The sequence below is a fragment of the Schistocerca serialis genome, chromosome 7, assembly GCF_023864345.2.
Source record: "Schistocerca serialis cubense isolate TAMUIC-IGC-003099 chromosome 7, iqSchSeri2.2, whole genome shotgun sequence".
Lineage (NCBI taxonomy): Eukaryota > Metazoa > Arthropoda > Insecta > Orthoptera > Acrididae > Schistocerca > Schistocerca serialis.
Window position 1 is genome coordinate 101,621,670 of NC_064644.1, and position 23,713 is coordinate 101,645,382.

At 37.5% G+C, this 23,713-nt stretch overlaps 1 protein-coding gene across 1 annotated transcript in view; it reads right to left on the reverse strand.

The window, feature by feature from the left end:
- Positions 1-385: 385 nt before the first annotated feature.
- LOC126412335 (cyclic AMP response element-binding protein A-like) overlaps positions 386-23,713 on the reverse strand; it is a 690,109-nt gene continuing 666,781 nt past the window's right edge. Inside the window, exons 6-9 of the mRNA XM_050081877.1 lie at positions 19,834-19,977; positions 7,659-7,895; positions 4,912-4,997; positions 386-4,034 (exon numbers count right to left, since the gene is read on the reverse strand). Coding sequence (XP_049937834.1) covers positions 4,962-4,997; positions 7,659-7,895; positions 19,834-19,977 — 417 coding nt within the window. The 3' untranslated portion in view covers positions 386-4,034; positions 4,912-4,961. The remainder of the gene's footprint in view (positions 4,035-4,911; positions 4,998-7,658; positions 7,896-19,833; positions 19,978-23,713) is intronic.

Sequence of the window (23,713 nt, forward strand, 5' to 3'; positions counted from 1 at the left end):
AAAGTGCTGCGAAGTTGTTACATTGTACCCAGGCTGCAATCAATGTGGATGGTCATCACACTGAGCAACATTTGTAAGCTGGAACATAAATGCTACACATTTAACAAATGTTACCTTCTCGTGTTTCTTTCAATGAGTTATTCATTATTTCTCTTCTGCATGTCCTTACAAATATTTCTACAAAGTTTCATCATCTTACAATCTATTGTTTTTGTTGGGAGCCCTCTCAAGTAGCGAAAGCTCAATTATAACCACCCTGTATAGGGGACACTGTTGATGACTGAATAATAAAAAGCAAAAACCTTTTTGGATTACACCAGAAATGGATATATATTTAAGGATATTTGTGTTAAAGGATTGCCTTGTTGCATTAATTTTAAACACATTGTTTCATATCATATTTTTTTATTTATATCTGTTGTCCCCACACTACATACTCAAAAGTGCAAAGTGACATGAACATATATACTTTTTTTTTTACTCCATAAATGCCTGTTGAATTCTGTGGATACACTGCACCACCATACAAACTACTTTACGTAAACTTCACTACTTCCCTTTTTAATACATGTAAGAGATCAACAATAACCTCTCTATTTTGGCAAGATCAACAAATTCAGCCACTTAGGAGGAAGTTAGTAAAATATTGCACACACATGAAGTATAGACAGCACACAATAAAACTTGAATTGTATAGGATTAAAATGCTCAGCTCAATATCAAAATTAAAAATGTGCATAAAACTGTGAAAATGCTTAGCTCATAATAACACATGCAACAACATGATATCAAACGAAGTGAATTACATCACTAAAATGTATGGGTAACATAATTCATGTTTAAAATAAATACATGTATTTTATGTATCTTCATAAATAAAATCTCTATGAAACGAAACACCTCACAATTAAGGAATAACATTGATTTTTAAACAAAAATCTACCATAACAACTCTTAAAAATACTATTCAGTGAACTGATTGAATAACAACAAATTTCATGTCTGATGGTAATGTGAAATGTCTTAACAGTGCCAATATATACAAACAATGCATGACTATTTTATTCATACTAATTTTTGGTTTTAGAGCGTATTTTCCACAAAAGATGAGACAAAAATTGCCTTGTCTTGTCAGAATCACAAAATATATATTATATTTACATATACCATAGCAGAAATAAAAATTTATTTTATTTGTTTGTTGCTTTGTTAAGGCAATGATATCACATTTTCAAGACTTATTTCATTTATATTAGCTACCAATGACCATCTGATACACAAGATTCACAATAATATTATAGCTTGATTTAACAATATATTTTATTATATAAACTCTATTTGAAATAGTAAGTACCATTATTTCCTCTTACAGTATGTCTAATACCTCTTGCCATTGGAAATCCGTTGCACATATCTTAAACGTACCTTCAGTAACTCGGTTCTGCAAAGCAATATATCAACTAGCATTTTCTTAAGACGGCAACAGGTTTCATTATGTATAATTCATATGTACAAAGTTACCACAGCATGTTTAGCATCTTTTTGCAGAAATTCTATATACAAGTTGCTAAAAATTCTGCATAATTACATGCTGCTCTTTTAAAACATTATCATTACAGGCTATAAAAATATTTATAATAGTCACATTTTGCACAACTTCTTAAGGAACAGGCACTTAAATGTTTGCATTACTTTCCTCAATTGACAATGAATTATATTATTGGCACAATTTTTTCAATGGTTAATTTAGTTGGACAGAGGAGTTCCAACAGGCTGACTGTGTGGAGTGACATAATTATGGGCATGTTAACAATTCATTGCAGTTGATCAAAATTCATTCTGGAAGAAAGAACACAATTTTTCCATCTTAGCATAGGTATATAAAGCAGGAGGTAAGTACCATCTATCGGAAATTTCATTTTCAGGAAAAATGGTTCTGAACACTGCACAAATTTTACTGAAACAGTAAAATGACTGAGTTATTAGTTTTTGTTATTTTAGTGGCCATAAAATAAAATATGAGCACTGTCTGACAAGTGCACAAAAAGTAATTTTGCATGAAACATTTATTATGTCTGTGTGCATGTATGTGTGTCTGTTCTGTATCCCACAATCTGGAAAGATTTATAGGATGAATCAATAAATCAATTTATATGCATATCTGGTACCTATTATATTTGTCAAATAGTTTGCCTGTTTAACTAGTACAAATGTTATTTTTAAAAGGAACTTCAATTTAAGATGCTTTTCAATACCTTCAAAAATAAAAATAGTTCACACTGTGTTGCAAAGTATCTGATAAAATCTAAATGTCACTGTTTTATAAAAACCAATAAGGCAACACTGGAGCAATGTGTTATTCAAAAGTGTGAGATAAAAGTTTGTTTATTTAAACTGATATAAAAATCACCTGTGGTGTAGTACTATGCTGTATATTACGGACAAATTAAGGACGTCAAGACTGGAACTGATACATGTTTCATCTAAAGACTTGGTGTGCATGTAGCCATGATTTTTAAAAGATGATAATGCTGGTACTATTGTAATTTAGTTACAGATATTTTTTCTGAATTACAACTCCTCAAGCAAAATTTCTGGGTACTTTTAAATGTGCTTATATGTACATATATAAAAGAACTTTTCATTTTTTGTGAGGCATGTTATAAAAATTAAAACTGCACCTATTTATCATCATGTCGATGTTACAGTGAAGTTAAAAAACAGTTTCATTCAGCAGAAATAGCCAAAATAATAGTTGTAGGCTGTGGGAATTGAATGTGCAGTAACTTCACAATAAACCAATATGGTCAAAGGAGCTAAAACTGTCTGCATAAAACTGTGTTACATGTAAGCTTTTACATACAGCCAAATGAGTCTCAACACCTATGCATCAGTCAACATAAACTGTAAGTACAGTTTTTTTCTGTCAAGCCAAACTCTTCAACACTCACACAATCATACATAAACCATTTTTTCAAAAAATACTGACTATTAATGTACACTGTAGTCATTTGTACCTTTAATTACAACACAGTTATGACACCAATACAACTACAAATTTAAATTATTCAATGGAATGTAACTAGTTCGAGTTAAGCATAATGTTACTTCTTTTAAATTGCCACAAAGTGTCCAGCAGCAGCATCCCTTTATGAAATACACTCAGTATAGTAACATTAGTCACTAGCCTTGCTCCTGACTGATAAGATGAGAACATTCAAAGCTTGGATGCAAAGTTAATTAACCTGCAGCTACTATACTGATAGTACTTAATTAGTTTTAATGTAGGTAATGAGAAATCTACAATTATGACATCAGAGAACAAATGTCACAAAGAGACACACCTTAAATTAGAGCCAAATTAAAATCTACATTGAGAATAGTTTACCACTTGTGCTGTAGTGGCATGCATCTAATTTATCATACCCTGAACAAAAATATCATGCTACTGCTTAGAAATAAAGTCTTATAAAAATATTTTGCATTCCTAGCTGAATAATCTTTTATTTAAATGGCCCCTGAGACAAACAAACAGGGATTGGTGTAGTCTGATAAGAAATGGACGTAACTTTATAATCCAGACTTTACAGTGAAATTGTGATAAATTAGAGCATGATTGCATTTACAATTTCCATCTTTGTCATTCATGTTACATGTACATATTTATGTATGGATGATAATGCATACGTTATTTACATAATGAGAACTTCCATTTCTCTATAATTTGTAAAGTTCATTCTGCACAGAAATTGTGTCATTAAAAAAATTAAATTGTAATTTACCACATCTCACTGCGCAGAGCTTATAGTACATTTTATATTCAAACATTTTATTCTTCCATAGGAATACTAATTTAATTTTGAGTTTTCAGACTGCTTAACAAGTAATAAGCATTCACATTTCAACAATCCACTTCACATTATTTCACACACTTCCCTAATATTCTTTCCGATGATGTATGGAAGACTAGCAGTGAGCTTTTAAAATGATGAATGGGTTGGAACGCTGTGGCAGACTTTCAAACGCATTCCAATCTGTGGAAAGGAAATATGCAATGAATACTTTGTTGTTCAGCAAACACAATATTTCTTTAACACATATTTGACACATAATAACTTCATTTGGAAATTATTCTATATTGACAGTGAAATGAATTAAGAAAGTACATGGACTAGAGGGGCAAGCTTTGAAACTATTGGTAAACTACTCCTAATGACAAAGAAGTGCAGATTATGATATAAAATCTTCATAACACACTGATTGCAGCCATCTGTAGATATAATTGAGTTAATATACAGTCACGGTGTTCAACAATGTGTTTAAAAACAGCCCAGGTCCTCCACTCCCTCCCTCCCCCCCCCCCCCCCCAACCAACACAAACAATCATATGTTTGCTCTTGACTGCAAGTTCTTTCAAAACTAAAGTTTCATTATTTAGGAACTGTAATCTAGAATGGCAATGTATTTATATTTTAATCCAAAAGGGAGAATCAAAAACAATGCAGAACAGCACAGTATAAAACATTTCTTCATGAATTTGCAAATAAAGTGTGATGTGAGTTACAGAGTAAGAAGAATGTTTTTATCATTTCTTACTTTACCAGTAAATATCTTGAAAAATGAAAGAAAAGAAAACCAAAATCACACAAAAATCCTCCTCGTTCCATTTTACCTTTCCATCTTTATTTCCAGAGTATAAAAATTGTCAGTTTTTATGTTATTTTGGTTTTCTTTTCCTCTACTCTGTCGCATTTCTTTTCACTGAATGAGTTCCTCTATTGATCTGTTTAAAATTTTAATTTCTATCTGCTTATCCAAAGTTTGTATTAGTTCTATTTTTTACTACAGTGTCTTACTTTCCAACATTTTCTGAAGACAAAGTTGTATTTATAAAACGTAGATTCCACTTACCACACACACACAGCACAACTGCGCCAGACAGCAGCATTATTGTGAAGGCTCTACTTCATAGAGCTCCGTGAAGAATGCTGGTGTGACTGAAACAGAGGGTATATACTCTCAGATCACAATTGTCTGCTGCCTCTACTCAGCGAGTAGTGGTGTGTTCATAAGCACATTTAGAACATTTAAACAATGGAAAATCCAGGATGGAGTGTAACAATATTATGAGAAGGATAGTTGCTACTCACCATATAGTGGAGGTGCTGAGTCGCAGATGGGCATAGCAAAAAGGCTGTTGGAAAGTGAGCTTTTGGCCAACTCACACATACATGACCACAGTCTCTGGCTCCTGTTGTCATGTGTGTGTGTCTGTCGTCTATTTTTGACAAAGGCCTTGTAGACCAAAAGCTCATTTTCCAACAGTGCTTATTGTTGTGCCTTATCTGCGACTCAGTATCTCCACTATAAGGTGAATAGTAACTATCCTCTTCATATTGTTGTGCTCAGAACATTTGTATTTCATCTTGGATTTTCCAGTACGTCAGTCCCACATTCAAACAATTTGATTATGTGCTGTGCACATTGTTGCTCTTGCCTATCATATACTTATTTTATCAAGAATAGTGTTAAAGAGAAAAAAATACTTCCACTGCAAAAGTATATGAAAACCCTTCCTATATCATGACAAATATTGTACTGATGATCCATTCGGACTTGAAAAACTACAGTCTAAAAGTGAATCATTTACATTCTTCCCTAATGAGCAGCATTGGGATAATAAGACTTGCAATTTTTAGACTTAACATGTTCAGAAGTTTTGGTTGCAACAATAACTGAGACAAAAGATGCCTCATCTCTCAGCCATGAGAGTCTACAGTTTTTAAGAAGACAATGATGCATGATGTTGGACGAAAAGTGTTAAAGTGCTCAGTGGAAACTATGTATTTAATAGTGTGTATTATCTTAGAAACACATTAACTTTATTGTAATAACAATAATAATAAAAATAATAATTTGTAATACACATGAATAACAATTATTTGAAATTACAGATATAATTTGACAACCATCTTCTATCTTTGTCCACCACATTACATCAAACAATGGAAAATCCAGAATGGAATGTTGTTGTACCTATCTGTGACTCACCATCTCTGCTGTATGGTGAGTAGCAACCACTTTACATCAGAAAGTAACTCACATATCAATCAAATGGAGAATTCATTTGAGTAAACTGAAAACTGCAAGGAGACCGTATTGCTGGTTGGTGATTACCTTCCGGAAGTGAAAATCTAAGTACTGCCAAAAGACACATTTAAAAGTAGAAAAATATCCCTACACCTTGGAACTCTTAGTTCCTTCCTCAGAGGGGAAAGACAGAGATGTTTAAGGAGCAGCTGGTCACTCAGACCACAGATTGAGAGGAATGGTCCTACTGAAATGATGAGGGGAGACAAAGATAATGTGGGAGGGAAGGGGGGAGGGGAGAGGGGAACATCAGAGAGAGTAAGAGATCAAAAATAGTATTTTGCTAAGCACTGTATAAGCTTCAATCCATAGATGATAGAAGGAGCAACTGAAAAGTAAAGATTAATTAAGAGAAATATATCTAAAAACAAAGGTGATGTGACTTACCAAATGAAAGTGCTGGCAGGTCGACAGACACACAAACAAACACAAACATACACACAAAATTCAAGCTTTCGCAACAAACTGTTGCCTCATCAGGAAAGAGGGAAGGAGAGGCAAAGACGAAAGGATGTGGGTTTTAAGGGAGAGGGTAAGGAGTCATTCCAATCCCGGGAGCGGAAAGACTTACCTTAGGGGGAAAAAAGGACGGGTATACACTCGCACACACACACACATATCCATCCACACATATACAGACACAAGCAGACATATTTGAAGACAAAGAGTGTGCGCTGTGAGTACTGGGCGTGAGTCATGCTTCGGTAACTCAGTTGGCAGAGCACTTGCCCATGAAAGGCAAAGGTCCCGAGTTCGAGTCTCGGTCAGGCGCACAGTTTTAATCTGCCAGGAAGTTTCATATCAGCGCACACTCCACTGCAGAGTGAAAATCTCATTCTGGAAACATCCCCCAGGCTGTGGCTAAGCCATGTCTCCGCAATATCCTTTCTTTCAGGAGAGCTAGTTCTGCGAGGTTCGCAGGAGAGCTTCTGTAAAGTTTGGAAGGTGGGAGACGAGATACTGGCAGAAGTAAAGCTGTGAGTACCGGGCGTGAGTCGTGCTTCGGTAGCTCAGTTGGCAGAGCACTTGCCCGCGAAAGGCAAAGGTCCCGAGTTCGAGTCTCGGTCGGGCACACAGTTTTAATCTGCCAGGAAGTTTAATAATTATCTTCCTTTTTCTCAATTGTCATCATGGTCCATCGAAACTCCATTGTGAGGGATCACAATGAGTTATTTACTTCAGCTTTCCATGTGCACTAATACTATTCAGGCTTTTCAGGCGTGTAACACATTTCTTTTTATGCATGAATTCTTAAGTAGACATTTCCTACGAATTTTCAATACTCAATTGCACTCAGCAATGTCTGTCATCTCAAGCCCTATAAGAGCCACTCAGTACCATAAATCAAACTGTTTCTCACAATTAAAAATAATGTGACCTTCCAGTAATGCACCTTTTAATAAGTTATTTTGTTTCAGTAGGATATATACATAAGATCAGCACACACAATACACTTCAACAGATAGAAAAAACAAGCCATTCATTATAAAATATAATAAGAAACTTACTGTTAAAAATGAAGAGCTATCACTATTCCTTGCTGCCCTTGAAGCTACAGTTCCTGCTGCTCCTCTCGCTACAATGGCCTGTAGTTTCTGCAGCTGACTTAACAGTGAAGCGTTGCTGTCTTCTAGTGTCTCTATCTTCTTCTTGTAGTCTGAATTCTCATTCTGGAGTATTTCCACCTTCCTTTCTAGTGCATCCATGTACTCTTTCTTTTTCCGTCTACTTTCTTGTGCGGATATCTGTTAACAGACAACATTACAATTTACCTTAATAGTCAAACAAATTTTTTTATTTGACTGTTGCTTATTGTTTGTCTAGAATACTGTTCTTATTCTTGATGTATGAGATCAAATACAAAGAAGGTTAAGTCAATATTTCTTATGATTTATCAGAATACAGCTGAAAACAACACTTATTATTCACATTTTCTATTTATATTCTAGATAAGTTATTATTTTTCCAACAACTGTATCATCACATTTATTTTAAAGAGATTTGTTGGTTATGGGTGGTTGTTTATGTTAACATATTGGTGCAAAAATAGTGAGCCCTGGGTGCCATCTGCTGTGTAGTTTTGTGTCTGAATGGTGGAAGCTGGGTTATGAGAGACTGCTCCTATAAACAGTTGGTATATAGTAACAGAACAGTTGGTATATAGTAACAGCTTTAAGGATAAGCAGTGGTAATAAGAGTTTATCAATAACCAAAACAAAATTCATAATGGATCTTCTTGACAAAGGTCATATAGTAAGCTCTTCACATCACTGAGAGTGTCATCCAAACATTTCAAAACATAAACATTTATTTGCTGAAGAAAATGTATAGCTAAAGGCACTTTGTTGTTTGTGTTTTATTTTCTTTTGAGGTATCAAATAACATTCAAATTATTTTTCTCCTTCAATACAGCTGACTTTTTAACATCTGAAACAGTGTTCATTAAAATCATTTTTCATCTGTTTACATTTTTATACATGCATAATATAAGCTTTTTCCTTGTCCAGATATTGGAAAACATAAGTAACCTGTTGCTTTCAGATGTGTCTATCAAGGAATGTTGTAGGAAAATACCAAGTCCTCATTCAAGCTTTGCAGTTGTCACAAAAATAGAGAAACAATAAAAATAAATATTAAGAAGACAAAGGGAGGAAGGAAGACTAGCTTTCAACATCCCATCGACTTCATTAGAGGCGGAGCACAGGCTTGGATTGCTTCAAGGATGGGGCAGGAAATTGGCCATGCCATTTCAAAGGAACCATCCCGGCATTTGACTCATGCAGTTTAGGGAAATCACAGAAAACAAATAAATATGGCCAGATATGGATCTCAACTATCATCCTCCCGAATGTGAGTCCAGTGTGGTAATCTCTGCATCACCTCACTTGGTTAGGAAGGAAAAACCTACTACTAGAGTCGCAGTGAGTGTGGTAGGAATTGGTTATAACTTCCAATGTTATCAGACAATGCAACAATCTGCTGTTTCTGAATGTGTGAAGTCTTATACATTATTAGCATTTTAGAACTCTAGAATTTATCATTGATGCTTTAGAAAATAAAGTCACTCATATAAAACAGGCTTTTTAAAATTGTTTTCTGGGGCACTGCACCTAAAGTAAATAAATTATTAATTTAGCACAATGTGTACAAAAAATAACCTAAAATAGATAAGTGTACAACTTGCAGATGTCTCTTTAAGGATATTGGAATACTTACAGTCACTTCCCAGTACATTTATTTCTTAATGGTTTCTGATAATAAAAGCCAGTTTTAAATTAATTGTGATTTTTACAGTCACAATACAACACATAAAAATGATTATTTGTGAAGATTTTGCCATCTTGCCTGGGATTCAGAGTGGCCTTATGCAGTCTGGTGCAAATGTGTTCAAGTTACTAATATAAAGCAAGAAATCGGAAAACATTTCCTATTCAAAAGAAAATTTAAAATATACCCCATTAGCCACTTCTTTTATAAATTATCAGATGATCTACATTCAGTTACTCAACATTTCTGTTAATTACTTGGCAAGTTGAAGTGTGCCTTATAGTGTACTATTGTAAACAGACTCCAGTCTGTACACAAGTGGGTAACTACTTTCTTTGAAAAAATGCCAGTACAGTCTGGTCAATATTAAGCTGCCAATGGAAGATAAATAACATCTATTCAGTATGACTCAGGGGTCATGGACTTCATCCCACAACTAATTAATAATGTTCATCCACTACTGTTTTTCATATAATTTCTGAAAATATTCAGTTGCCACACATAACATCTAAAAATTCCCTAACATGAAAAATGCGGTATACCAACTTCATCAGCAACTTCTTTTTAGAGATTTAGCAATTGCCAATAATTTTGTTCATCACATTTTAACATACTGGGGCATCCGATGTGTTCATGATATTCAAGTTCGCACAGCCTTCTTTGAAATGTATTTTATTCATAAAATATTTGACAAAAGTAAAATTTAACATTTACAATGCTTGGTGTTGCATTTTACTCCTTTCTTAAAGTAACATTTAATGCAAATCCATTCTTACAGTATTTTTACAAGTTAAAAAGCACTTAGCTTACTGAAAATGTGTAAACTTCTCGACAACCACCAACAGAGTTAACACTCAATATGAATAATAATGTCAAAATACATCAGAAAAAGTGACAATTGGACATATAAACTTAGAAAATAAAACTAAACAATTCTGCGTACTTTTGATGAAATCTGGTACTGAGAGCAATATGATAATAGCTCCTTCACCATGGAGATTTTTGAGCAAAATATGAAGGGAGACTAGGGTTGAATGTGCCATTGATGATGAGGTAACTAGAGACTGAACACCTCTGCAGTTTGCCAAGAGACAGAAAAAGAAACTGATTGTGTGCTTTTCTATGCAATTCTTCTGGCATTTCCCTTAAGTGATTTGAGAAAATTGTGGAAAATCTAAATTTAGATAGCTAGATGAATTTTTGATCCCTGTGTCTAGTGCCAGTACAATTGTGCTAGCACACTTGGCCAGAGGTTGAAAATACTGCTAAAGTTGTAAAGTTCTATTATTATTATCACACAACCGGTTTCAGGCTCTTATACGGCCATCTTCAGGTGTCATAACTTGGTGCTGTGACCCTCAAGTGCCGTGGTGGACTTGTACTTATACATCTACATATATACTCCGCTAGCCACCAAGTGGTATGTGGCAGAGGGCCTTATTCATATAAAGTCATATTCCACCCCCCCCCCCCTCCCCCCCGTCTGTCCCACTCACAGATCATGTGAGGGAAAAACGACCGTCTGAACACCTCAGTACGAGCTCTAATTTCCCTTATCTTTGAATGGTGATCATAGCGCGATATGAAAGTTGTTGGTAATAATATATGCTCTACATCCTCAGCGAAGATCAGATTTTGGAATTTAATGAGCAGCCCCTTCCGTTGTGCATCATCTATCTGCAAGTGAGTCCCACTTCAAACTTTCTATGAGATTTGTAACGCTCTCATGATGGCTAAATGTACCAGTCACGAATCTTGCTACTCTTCTTTGGACCTTCTCAATCTCTTGAATCAGACCCAACTGGTAAGGGTCCTGTGCAGACAAACAATACTCTAAGACTGGTCGAACTAAAGTATGGTAAGCAATTTACTTTGTTGAAGGACTGCATCACTTCAGGATTCTACCAATAAACCACAATCTGGAGTTTGTCTTACCCGTTGCTTGTGTAATCTGATCATTTCACTTGAGATCATTTCCAATAGTCACTCCCAGATACTTGACAGATGTTACCACTTCCAAACACTGGGCATTTATTTTGTACTTGAACATTAATGGGGATTTTCGCTTTGTTATATGCAGTAGGTTACACTTACTAATATTGAGAGATACCTGCCTGTCATTACACCACGCATTTATTTTCTGCAAATCCTCATTAATTTGTTCACAACGTTTATGTAAACGTTTATGTAACGTTTAAACGTTTATGTAAATCGTAGAACGTTTATGTAAATCGTAAAAAGCAGCGGACCTATTACACTGATCTGGGGCACACCTGATGTTACGCTTGTTTCTGTTGAAGTCTGCCCATTCAGGATGACATACTGCTCTCTGTCTGTTACATAACTTTCTATCCAACCACATACATAATTGGATAGATCATAAGCACGCACTTTTTGAAGCAAGCGACAGTGTGGAACTGAGTCAAACCCCTTTCAAAAGTCGAGGAATATGGCACCAACCTGGGAGCTGGTATCTAGAGCCTGTTGTATATCATGCACAAAGAGGGCCAGCTGTGTCTTGCATGACTGCTGTTTCCTAAAACCATGCTGGTTCCTGCAGATGTGCTTCTCAGAGTCTAGAAAGGTCATTATGCCTGAACACAGAATATGTTCCATGATTCTACAACAAATTGATGTCCGTAAAATTGGCCGGTAATTATGTGCATCCGATTTTCTAGCCTTTTTATAGATTGCTATGACCTGGGCCATCTTCCAGTCCTGTGGAACCTTCTGCTGTTCCAATGATCTCTGATAGATGATGGTTAAGAATGGTGCTATATTTGTAGCATAGTCAACATAAAATCTTATGGGCATACTGTCTGGGCCTGGTGCCTTCCTGGCATCTAAGGATCTTAACTGTTTTACAATCCTAGATACACTAAACACTATGTCAGCCATCCTTGCATTTCTTCGATAATTGAAAGGGGGAAAGGTGCTGCAATCCTCGACTGTAAATGAGTTTTTAAAAGCTAGATTTCGAATTTTGCCCTTCTGTTTACCATCATCCTTTACATTACCCATACTATCAGCAAGAGGAGGTATTGAATTATTTGTAGCATTCATAGATTTTACGTATGACCAAAATTTTTTGGGTTTATTTTTATAATCTGCAGATAAAATATTGCTTTCAAACTTGTTAAAAGAATCTTCATTGACCTTTTGACAGCTGCTTTCATTTTGCATAATTTCTCTTTGTCAGCAGACCAGTGACTACATTTAAAATGACTGCGTAAAATTCTCTGCTTTCTCAGCAAGGTGGATCTGTTCTCTCCCCTACATTTTTGCTACGCACATATTTCTCTAGCATGTGGTGGACAATACCTTCAAATTCTGACCAAAGGTGCTCAATATCTTTGTGTCCCATGGTGAATGCTTGGAACTGACTATGAAGATATTCATTAATGACACTTTTATTTACTTTCCAAACAAGAAAACTCTATGCAGTTTCTTTGTTTTTTGTTTTGCAACTTCCACTGACATAGAAGCCACAATGATGTTATGGTCGCTAATACCTTCTTCTAGATTAACTTCCTCAAAAAGATCAGGTCTGTTTGTTGCCGAGATATCTAATATGTTCCCATCTCAAGTTGGTTTTCTAACCAATTGCTCAAGGTTGTATGTTTAGAGTGCTCCTAAAATAACTTCACAGGTGTCTTTGCTTCTGCCCCCTGTGATAAATGCGTAATTTTCCCAGTCAATGGACGCCAGATTAAAGTCTTCACCTGTAACTATGGATAATTTGGATATTTATTTCCTATGTACTTTCCCTGAAACGTTCTGTGATGTTTGTTGCAGATGCTGGTGGTCTATACAAACATCCTAATAGAATGGTCACTCCTTGTCTGATTGACAACTTTATCCAGACTATTTTGCAGACCGGCCCAGTATCGATCTCAATTTCATTTAAACAGCTTTTAACTGCAATGAACGCACCACTTCCCATAGCATCAGTCCTATCCTTCCTAAATATTGTCCAATCCGAGTTCAAAATTTCACTGCTATTTATGTCTGGTTTCAACCAGCTTTCAGTACCTAATACAATACTGGCATTCTACATCTACATCTTCATGGTTGCTCTGCAATTCACACTTAAGTGCCTGGCAGAGGGTTCACTGAACCATTTTCATACTACTTCTCTACCATTCCACTCTCGAATGGTGCGTGGGAAAAAGGAACATCTAAATCTTTCCATTTGAGTTCTGATTTCTATTATTTTATTGTGATGATCTTTTCTCCCTACATAGGTGGGTGTCAACAAAATATTTTTGCATTTGGAAGAGAAATTTGGTGATTGAAATTTCATAAATAGATCTCACTGCAAAGAAAACTGCCTTTGTTTCAGTGACTGCCAACCCAACTCGCGTATCATATCACTGACACTCTCACCCCTATTGCACGAAAATATTCCAGCAGAGGATGGACAAGTGTAATGCAGGCTGTCTTTTTAGTGGGTTTGTCGCATCTTCTAAGTGTTCTGCCAACAAATCGCAGTGTTTGTTTCGCCCTCCCCACAATATTATCTATGTGGTCTTTCCAGTTTAAGTTACTTGTAACTGTAATTCCTAGGTATTTAGTCAAATTGACAGCCCTTACATTTCTGCAATTTATCGTATACCCAAAATTTTTTGGATTTCTTTTAGTACCCATGTGGATGACCTCACCCTTTTCTTTGTTTAGTGCCAATTGCCACTTTTCGCACCCTACAGAAATTCTCTCTAGATCATTTTGTAATTGGAATTGATCATCTGATGGTTTTACTAGATGGTAAATTATAGTGTCATCTGCAAACAATCTAAGGGGGCTGCTCAGATTATCACCTAGATCATTTATGTAAATCAGGAACAGCAGAGGGCCTATGACACTACCTTGCGGAATTGCCAGATATCACTTCTGTTCTACTAGATGATTTACCGTCTATCACCACGAACTGTGACCTCTCTGAGAGGAAATCATGAATCCAGTCACACAACTGAGATGGTACTCCATATACATGCAATATGATTAATAGCCACTTGTGAGGAACGGTATCAAAAGCCATCTGGAAATCTAGGAATATGGAATCGATTTGAGATCCCTTGTAGACAGCACTCATTACTTCATGGGAATAAAGAGCTAGCTGCATTGCACAAGAATGATATTTTCAGAATCCGTGTTGCTTATGTATCAATAAGTCATTTCCTTCAATGTGATTCATAATGTTCGAGTACAGTATGTGCTCCAAAATCCTACTGCAATTTGAGGACAGTGATATGGGTCTGTAATTCAGTGGGTTACTCCTATTTACTTTCTTGAATATTGGTGTGACCTGTGCTACTTTCCAGTCTTTAGGAAAGTGAGCGGTTGTATATGATTGCTAAGAAATGCACTATTGTATCTGCATACTCTGAAAGGAACCTGATTGGTATACCATCTGGACTGGAAGATTTGCCCTTCTTAAATGATTTGAGTTGTTTCGCAACACCTAAGATATCTACTGTTATGTCACTCATGCTAACAGCTGTTCTGGTTTTGAATTCTGGAATATTTACTTCGTCTTCTTTTGAGAAGGAATTATGGAAAACTGTATTTAATAACTCCGCTTTAGTGGCACCATCATCGGTAACATCTCCATCGCTATTGCACAGTGACGGTATTGACTGTTTTTGCCACTGGTGTACTTTACATATGACCAGAATCTCTTCGGGTTTTCTACCATATTTTGAGACAATGTTTCCTTGTGGAAACTATTAAAAGCATCTCGCATTGACATCCGCACTAAATTTCAAGCTTCTGTCAAACTTAGCCAGTAAAGGCCAAATATGTCTGCTTGTGTCTGTATATGTGTGGATGGATATGTGTGTGTGTGCGAGTGTATACCCATCCTTTTTTCCCCCTAAGGTAAGTCTTTCCACTCCCGGGATTGGAATGACTCCTTACCCTCTCCCTTAAAACCCACATCCTTTCGTCTTTCCCCCTCCTTCCCTCTTTCCTGACGAAGCAACCATTGGTTGCGAAAGCTTGAAATTTTGTGTGTGTTTGTGTGTTTTTTTATTGTGTCTATCTACCAGCGCTTTCCCATTTGGTAAGTCATGGAATCTTTGTTTTTAATATATTTTTAGTGGTTTTAGTTGATATGGTTTTGAGCCTCGCTACAATGACCTTGTGTTCACTAATCCCTGTATCTATGATTACGCTCTCTATTAGTTCAGGATTATTTGTGGCTAAGAGGTCAAGTGTGTTTTTTGCAACCATTTACAATTTGTGTGGGCTCATGAACTAATTGTTTAAAGCAAGTCTCGGAGAAAGCATTTAGTACAATTTCATAAGATTTTTTTCTGTCTACCACCGGCTTTGAACATGTACTTTCACCAACAAATTGAGGGTAGACTGAAGTCTCCACGAATTATAGCTGTATGAGTGGGGTACTTATTTGAAATGAGATCCAAGCTTTCTTTGAACCGTTCAGCTATTATATCAGCTGAGTTGGGGGGTCGGTAGAAGGAGCCAATTATTATTTTGGTACAGCTGTTGAGTATAACCTCTGCCCATAGTAATTCGCAGGAAATATCTATTTTAACTTTACTACAAGATAAACTACTACCAATAGACACAAACACACCACCACCTACTTTATTTAACCTATCTTTTCTGAACACAGTTTGCGCCTCTGTAAAAATTTTGGCGGAATTTATCTCTGGCTTTAGCCAGCTTTCTGTTCCTATAATGATTTCAGCTTCAGTGCTTTCTACCAGTGCTTCAAGCTCTGGTACTTTTCCAACACAGCTATGACAATTTATAACTACAATACCGACTGTTGCTTGGTCGATTCTCGTCATTTCTTTGCCCTGTACCCTTTGAGACTGGAGCCCTTTTTGATCTTTCCCGAGACTGTCTAACCTAAAACACTGCCCAGTCCATGCCACACAGCCCCTGATACCCGTCTAGCCACCTCCTGTGTGTAGTGGACACCTGACCTATTTAGCGGAACCTGAAACCCCTATGGTGCAAGTTGAGGAACCTGCAGCCTGCATGGTCACAGAACCGTCTTGAGCCTCTGATTCAGAGCCTCCAGGTGGCTCAGCACCAGAGGTCCGCAATCGGTCCTGTCAACAATGCTGTTTATTTCAGAGAGTAACTCAGTGATCTTGCTACAGACACTTCGACAATTTACTAACATGAGATTTAGCATATTTGAATCCTTTGGAATGACCTGTTTAGATGAACTAACAATTTTTACAGTTGGCACACCCACATCAGTGGTTTTCAGGCCAATGGTTGGGTTCACAGCACCGAGTTACGACACCTGAAGATGGGCATATGAGAGCCCGAAACTAGTTGTGTGATAATAGTAAAAGAACTTTAAACTGTATTGGTATTTTCAATCTTTGGTATAATGCTCAGCTGCAGATGTTCCTCCAACAGGATTGTTATTAGCTCACTTTGGTTTAGAGCAGTAGGTGCAGTCCATCCTTCATGCAACTCTACATGCCATATTTTGTGGTAAAGTCATACTCCATGTGACAAGAATTGTGCACCTATTTTTCAAGGAAAGATGGGCACTACCACTTCCTTGGCTTGCGTGGCTGTGTGTACATGCATGGGAATGGAACATGGTTTGTTAGCAATTTATCCATCACAGTCCTTTCAGAACCACTGTTTAGCAATTTATCCATCACAGTCCTTTCAGAACCACTGTTGGTGCCCTGTGGAGTCACATATAAATTGCATGGAGGAAGATTCATCAGGAATATTTTCAGGCTCTCTTCAATTCCATACCGTTATGTTTACAGAGTCTTCGATACTGCTGGGGGTGAGGGTGAGGGTGGGGTGGGTGGAGGTGGGGGTGGGAACACCACAAACAGCCTCAAATGTGAGGCTGGTTGTGATCTCCATCAACAATCTTTCATCAAACAATATCTATGGAGTTCAACAACATTGATATGAAACACCTACAGATTTTGAATGCAGCATGGAGGTGCTCTACAACATACTGAATTTCGCAAGTGAGACATTATTTACAGTTCTGTGAACTTGTTATTTGTGTACTGTAATGAACCCAATCAGCAGTATAACGTTCATTTCAGTCATACTTCCTCAGTTTTGCAGTTTGCACAAATTAATATATGTCTCATTGATTGTTTCTTGTAATGCCCTTCATTAAGTATACTTTTGCTTTGAGTTTCATGGTGATCACTTTTTGACCATATAAAGGGTTGCAGGAGTACCAGGTCAGTGAGCAATCCCTACGCTCCAGAAATCAATATACATACACTCCTGGAAATGGAAAAAAGAACACATTGACACCGGTGTGTCAGACCCACCATACTTGCTCCGGACACTGCGAGAGGGCTGTACAAGCAATGATCACACGCACGGCACAGCGGACACACCAGGAACCGCGGTGTTGGCCGTCGAATGGCGCTAGCTGCGCAGCATTTGTGCACCGCCGCCGTCAGTGTCAGCCAGTTTGCCGTGGCATACGGAGCTCCATCGCAGTCTTTAACACTGGTAGCATGCCGCGACAGCGTGGACGTGAACCGTATGTGCAGTTGACGGACTTTGAGCGAGGGTGTATAGTGGGCATGCGGGAGGCCGGGTGGACGTACCGCCGAATTGCTCAACACGTGGGGCGTGAGGTCTCCACAGTACATCGATGTTGTCGCCAGTGGTCGGCGGAAGGTGCACGTGCCCGTCGACCTGGGACCGGACCGCAGCGACGCACGGATGCACGCCAAGACCGTAGGATCCTACGCAGTGCCGTAGGGGACCGCACCGCCACTTCCCAGCAAATTAGGGACACTGTTGCTCCTGGGGTATCGGCGAGGACCATTCGCAACCGTCTCCATGAAGCTGGGCTACGGTCCCGCACACCGTTAGGCCGTCTTCCGCTCACGCCCCAACATCGTGCAGCCCGCCTCCAGTGGTGTCGCGACAGGCGTGAATGGAGGGACGAATGGAGACGTGTCGTCTTCAGCGATGAGAGTCGCTTCTGCCTTGGTGCCAATGATGGTCGTATGCGTGTTTGGCGCCGTGCAGGTGAGCGCCACAATCAGGACTGCATACGACCGAGGTACACAGGGCCAACACCCGGCATCATGGTGTGGGGAGCGATCTCCTACACTGGCCGTACACCACTGGTGATCGTCGAGGGGACACTGAATAGTGCACGGTACATCCAAACCATCATCGAACCCATCATTCTACCATTACTAGACTGGCAAGGGAACTTGCTGTTCCAACAGGACAATGCACGTCCGCATGTATCCCGTGCCACCCAACGTGCTCTAGAAGGTGTAAGTCAACTACCCTGGCCAGCAAGATCTCCGGATCTGTCCCCCATTGAGCATGTTTGGGACTGGATGAAGCGTCGTCTCACGCGGTCTGCACGTCCAGCACGAACGCTGGTCCAACTGAGGCGCCAGGTGAAAATGGCATGGCAAGCCGTTCCACAGGACTACATCCAGCATCTCTACGATCGTCTCCATGGGAGATTAGCAGCCTGCATTGCTGCGAAAGGTGGATATACACTGTACTAGTGCCGACATTGTGCATGCTCTGTTGCCTGTGTCTATGTGCCTGTGGTTCTGTCAGTGTGATCATGTGATGTATCTGACCCCAGGAATGTGTCAGTAAAGTTTCCCCTTCCTGGGACAATGAATTCACGGTGTTCTTATTTCAATTTCCAGGAGTGTATATTGTTTTGAGTAAAGTCAGAGCCTTTGTTTCCTCTCTCTTATATTGCTAGTTTTTTACTTAGGTACAAATTTCTAAGTTTTGTATGGTATTGAGCTGTTTTCAGCTTCAACTCAAAATAAATATGAAAAAGTAGATACCATACTTTAGAGAATGGACAGTGATGGTGAAGGTACTGTTACCAGTTCAAAAATTGTCTGACAACTGACTTGTCAAGCAATTAGGATATTTTAGCTATAAACAAAGTTCTCCTTGCTGTTTGAAACATTTTGCATATTAAAAAAATAGCATATGCCAGAGAAATATATTGTTTTTGGAGTCATTTGCAAATAAGTTGAAAACAAATCAGGTAAGACTTATAAATACATAAATGGTAAGGATTTACAACAATTCAAACTTTTTGACAAAAATATTAACTCTCTTTTACAAATCAAATGGTCATAACATACATATTTCATTAAATGTTGTTTGTAAGGACCTATAGTACAATTTCAAATTTTATAATCAGGATAAGACAAATTAAATAAGATGTAGCTGAAAGAAATCTATAAGCAATTTAATGTGTCTTTTTGTATGGCAATGATTGCTCAACATTTATCACACAGTGTGCATTTTGCATGAATATTTCTACAAGCAAGCATTATTATATAAATTCTTTAGTGATATAAAAAATATTTTCAGGTAGTAAGAAGAGAGTAAGTATAGTTCAGACTGTTAGTAAACTGCAGCTGCATCAGTAATTACCTTATTCTTGATTTTTCTCCTTATCTTCTTTAGGGACTTTTCCTCAGCTTTTGTGAGTGGAAGTCTTGTTGGGATTGGGTATCCTTCAGCCAGAAGTGTTCTCTTCTCTTCCTCTGTCAGTATCAACATTCCTGTTGACCCTTTCTGTAAGAGATACATTTTTTGAATCAGGCTTTTTCTCACAATGATTACAAATTGTTTTTAAAACTAAAGAGTACTATCCCTCAGAAATCCTATAACATGGAAAGTTAAGCATTATCCAAGTGCAACATTCTGTTTGCTTGTATGTTAACCATTACATTAGCATTACTTAATGGTGAGACCAAATCATCGTCACCACCTTCACACAACAAAGTCTGTTTCTAAGGTACCACAGAATTTGCGTTTTACCTGAATGATTCCAGAGAAAAATGAAATGATTCATAAGAATAACGCCTTAATATATTTACATCTACAGATACTCTGCAAACCATAGCAAAGTGCATGGGAGGGGTATGTTCCATTGCACCAGTTATTAGGATTTCTTCCTGTTCAATTCATGTATGGAGTGGGGGATGAGAAGAATTGTTTGAATGCTCCTGTGCTTGTTGCAATTATTCTGATCTTGTCCTCATGATCCCTATGTGAGTGATACATAGGGAGTCATCATTTAAAGCTGGTTCTTGAAACTTTGTTAGTAGACTTTCTCTGAATAGTTGTCCGCCCCCAGTAGCTGAGTTTTCAGCGTGACAGACTGTCAATCCTAAGGACCCGGGTTCTATTCCCGGCTGGGTCGAAGATTTTCTCCACTCAGGGACTGGGTGTTGTGTTGTCCTAATCATCATCATTTCATCCCCATCGATGCACAAGTCGCCGAAGTGGCATCAAATCGAAAGACTTGCACCAGTTAGTTTACATCTATATTCAAGAGTCTACCAGTTCAGTTTCTTCAGCATCACTGTAACACTTTGAATGAGTCAAACAAACTTGTGACCATTTGTGCTGCCCTTTTCTGTGTATGTTTAATATCCCCTGCTAGTCTTATTTGGTATGGGTCCCACACACTTGAGGAATATTCTAGAATGGGTCACATGAGTGATTTATCAACAATCTCTTTCGTAGACTGCTTGCATTTCCCCAGTATTTTGCCAATAAACTGAAGTCTACCACCTGCTTTAGCCACAACTGAGCCTATACGATCATTCCATTTCATATCCCTGCAAAGTGTTGCACACAGCTATTTGTATGAGTTGGCCGATTCCAGCTGTGACTCATTGATATTAGAGTCATAGGATAGTAAGTTTTTCAATTTTGTGAAGTGCACTATTTTACATTTCTGAATATTTAAAGCAAGTAGCCAATCTTTGCACCACTTTGAACAATCTTATCAATCTCTGACTGAATATTTATGCAGCTTCTTTGAGACTGTACTTCATTATAGATTACTGTACTAATCTGCAAAAAGTCTGAAGTTACTATTAATATTGTCTGCAAGGTCATTAATATACAACATGAACAGCAAGGACCCAACACACTTTCCTGGGTCACACATGAAGTTACTCCTACATCTGACAATGACTCTCTGTCCAATGTAAAATGTTGTGTCCTCCCTACCAAAAAGTCCTCAGTCCAGTCACAAATTTAACTTGTTGACAGTAAGTGTAGGTGTGGCACTGAGTCAAATTCTTTTCAGAAATCAAGAAATACTGCATGTTCCTGACTGTCTTGATCTAAAGCTTTCAGTATGTCATGTAAGAAAAGTGCAAGTTGGGTTTCACATCATCGATGTTTTCAGAATCCATGCTGACTGGCATTGAGGAGGTCGTTCTGTTCACGACACCTCATTATGTTTAAACTCAGGATATTTTCTAAGATTATACAACAAATCAATGTCAAAGATATTGGACTGTAGTTTTGTGGGTCATTTCTACCACCCTTCTTGTAGATGAGTGTTACCTGTGCTTTCTTCCAATTAATGTGCACAGTTTTTTGTTTGAGAGACCTACAATAGATTAGAGTAAGAAGAGGGGCTAACTCAGCTGCAAATTCAATATAGAATCTGAGAGGGATTTTATCAGGTCCTGAAGCTATGGAGATATGGATGTTACTTTTGCTATCTGAAAGTTGATGAAAACCTCGTAACTCCATATGTCACTGAAAACCTCACAATTTAGTACCCAGTAACTCCATTATCAAAGATCTATTTGAAAGTGTTTGGGTTTCTCTGATCTGGCAATAACTGGGCTTCTACTACCTTGTTACACATGTATGAACTTTATCTGAATCAGTTTATATAACATTTAAAAACAAAGATGATGTGACTTACCATACGAAAGCGCTGGCAGGTCAATAGAAACACAAACAAACACATACATACACACAAAATTCTAGCTTTCGCAACCAATGGTTGCTTCGTCAGGAAAGAGGGAAGGAGAGGGAAAGACGAAAGGATGTGGGTTTTAAGGGAGAGGGTAAGGAGTCATTCCAATCCCGGGAGCGGAAAGACTTACCTTAGGGGGAGAAAAGGACAGGTATACACTCGCACACACACAGATATCCATCCGCACATACACAGACACAAGCAGACATTTGTAAAGCCAAAGAGTTTATATATATTTTTTTAAGGAACCATTTTTGCTTCTATTGTGAAATATAGCAAAATGGAGTTCGAGATTTTCATTGCCTACCGTCAAAGTGCTACAGTACATGTCATGACAGAATTGCACCAAAGTAAACGAATAACTATAGTTTTGTATGCTTCATTAAGTCATTACCATCTCCCACATGTTCACAAATGACAATCATACAATTAGTTAATTATTCAAATAGCTTTCAACAGTTTTGTTTAAATTTTATGATCCCCTTATATTATTGTATTATCTGAGAAACATTGTTTCTGAGTAAATGGCCATGAAATGGTTGTCATGAAGTAGGTGACTAACATGCATATCAGTAATTTTAAAAGACACTGCATATTTCTAGCACAAAACATAATTTTTTAATGTGTACACCTGGTACTGTATATTTTATGCATAAAATGTATTGTGTTTTTAATCATTTTGTCTGAATTTGTAAAAGAGTATAATAATTTTTCACGATAATGGATGACAGCCAAAAACAGTTGGCTGTCATCCATTATCGCGAAGAATTTCAACAGTTGCTGCTGCAGCCATGTTTAAAATCTTGAAATAATAATTTTTCCATCATTGCAGATGTTGTATTTAATATCTACTTTTACATAAATACTACATAAGCCATTATATAATATATGGATGAGGGTACTTTGTACCAATATTTTTCCTCCCTTTTCTATTCTGCACGCAAATGAAGCGGGAGGAGGATGGAGGGAGGGCAGGTAATGGATTGACTTCATTATATACTTCCATATGTACGTATCTTTCCTTATTCACACAATCCTTCTATGAGATAAATGATGAGAGAAATAGAACTGTTTTACAATCTTTTTCAAAGTTGCCTAATAGCACTTGCAGCAATAATGTCTTTTTTTTTTCCAAGGGCCCTTACGGAAACTCACTAAGAAATTCTGTAATATTCTTGTACTGATAAACAGCAAAATTAGATCATCATGTTTCTGAATCCATTCAGTTTTTCCCTCTGATATGACTTTGTCATGTACTAACAATACTTGCACCAAGGGAAATGACACAATTGCTTGACTCTAACTGGAGTTTACAATGTTCTCCCCAATAATTTGCTATGATTTTTAAAAGAGTAAACTGCCGTTTGATGGTGTATTACTATATTTCACTTATGTACTATCTAGATTTCAGCTTTTATGCCATTATCAATTACAATGCTAAAAGTTGTTAGACTGTTATTATGTCATGTCATGTGATGTGTGGTCTTGTTTACATGCTTTGGACTGCCTTAACAGATATGA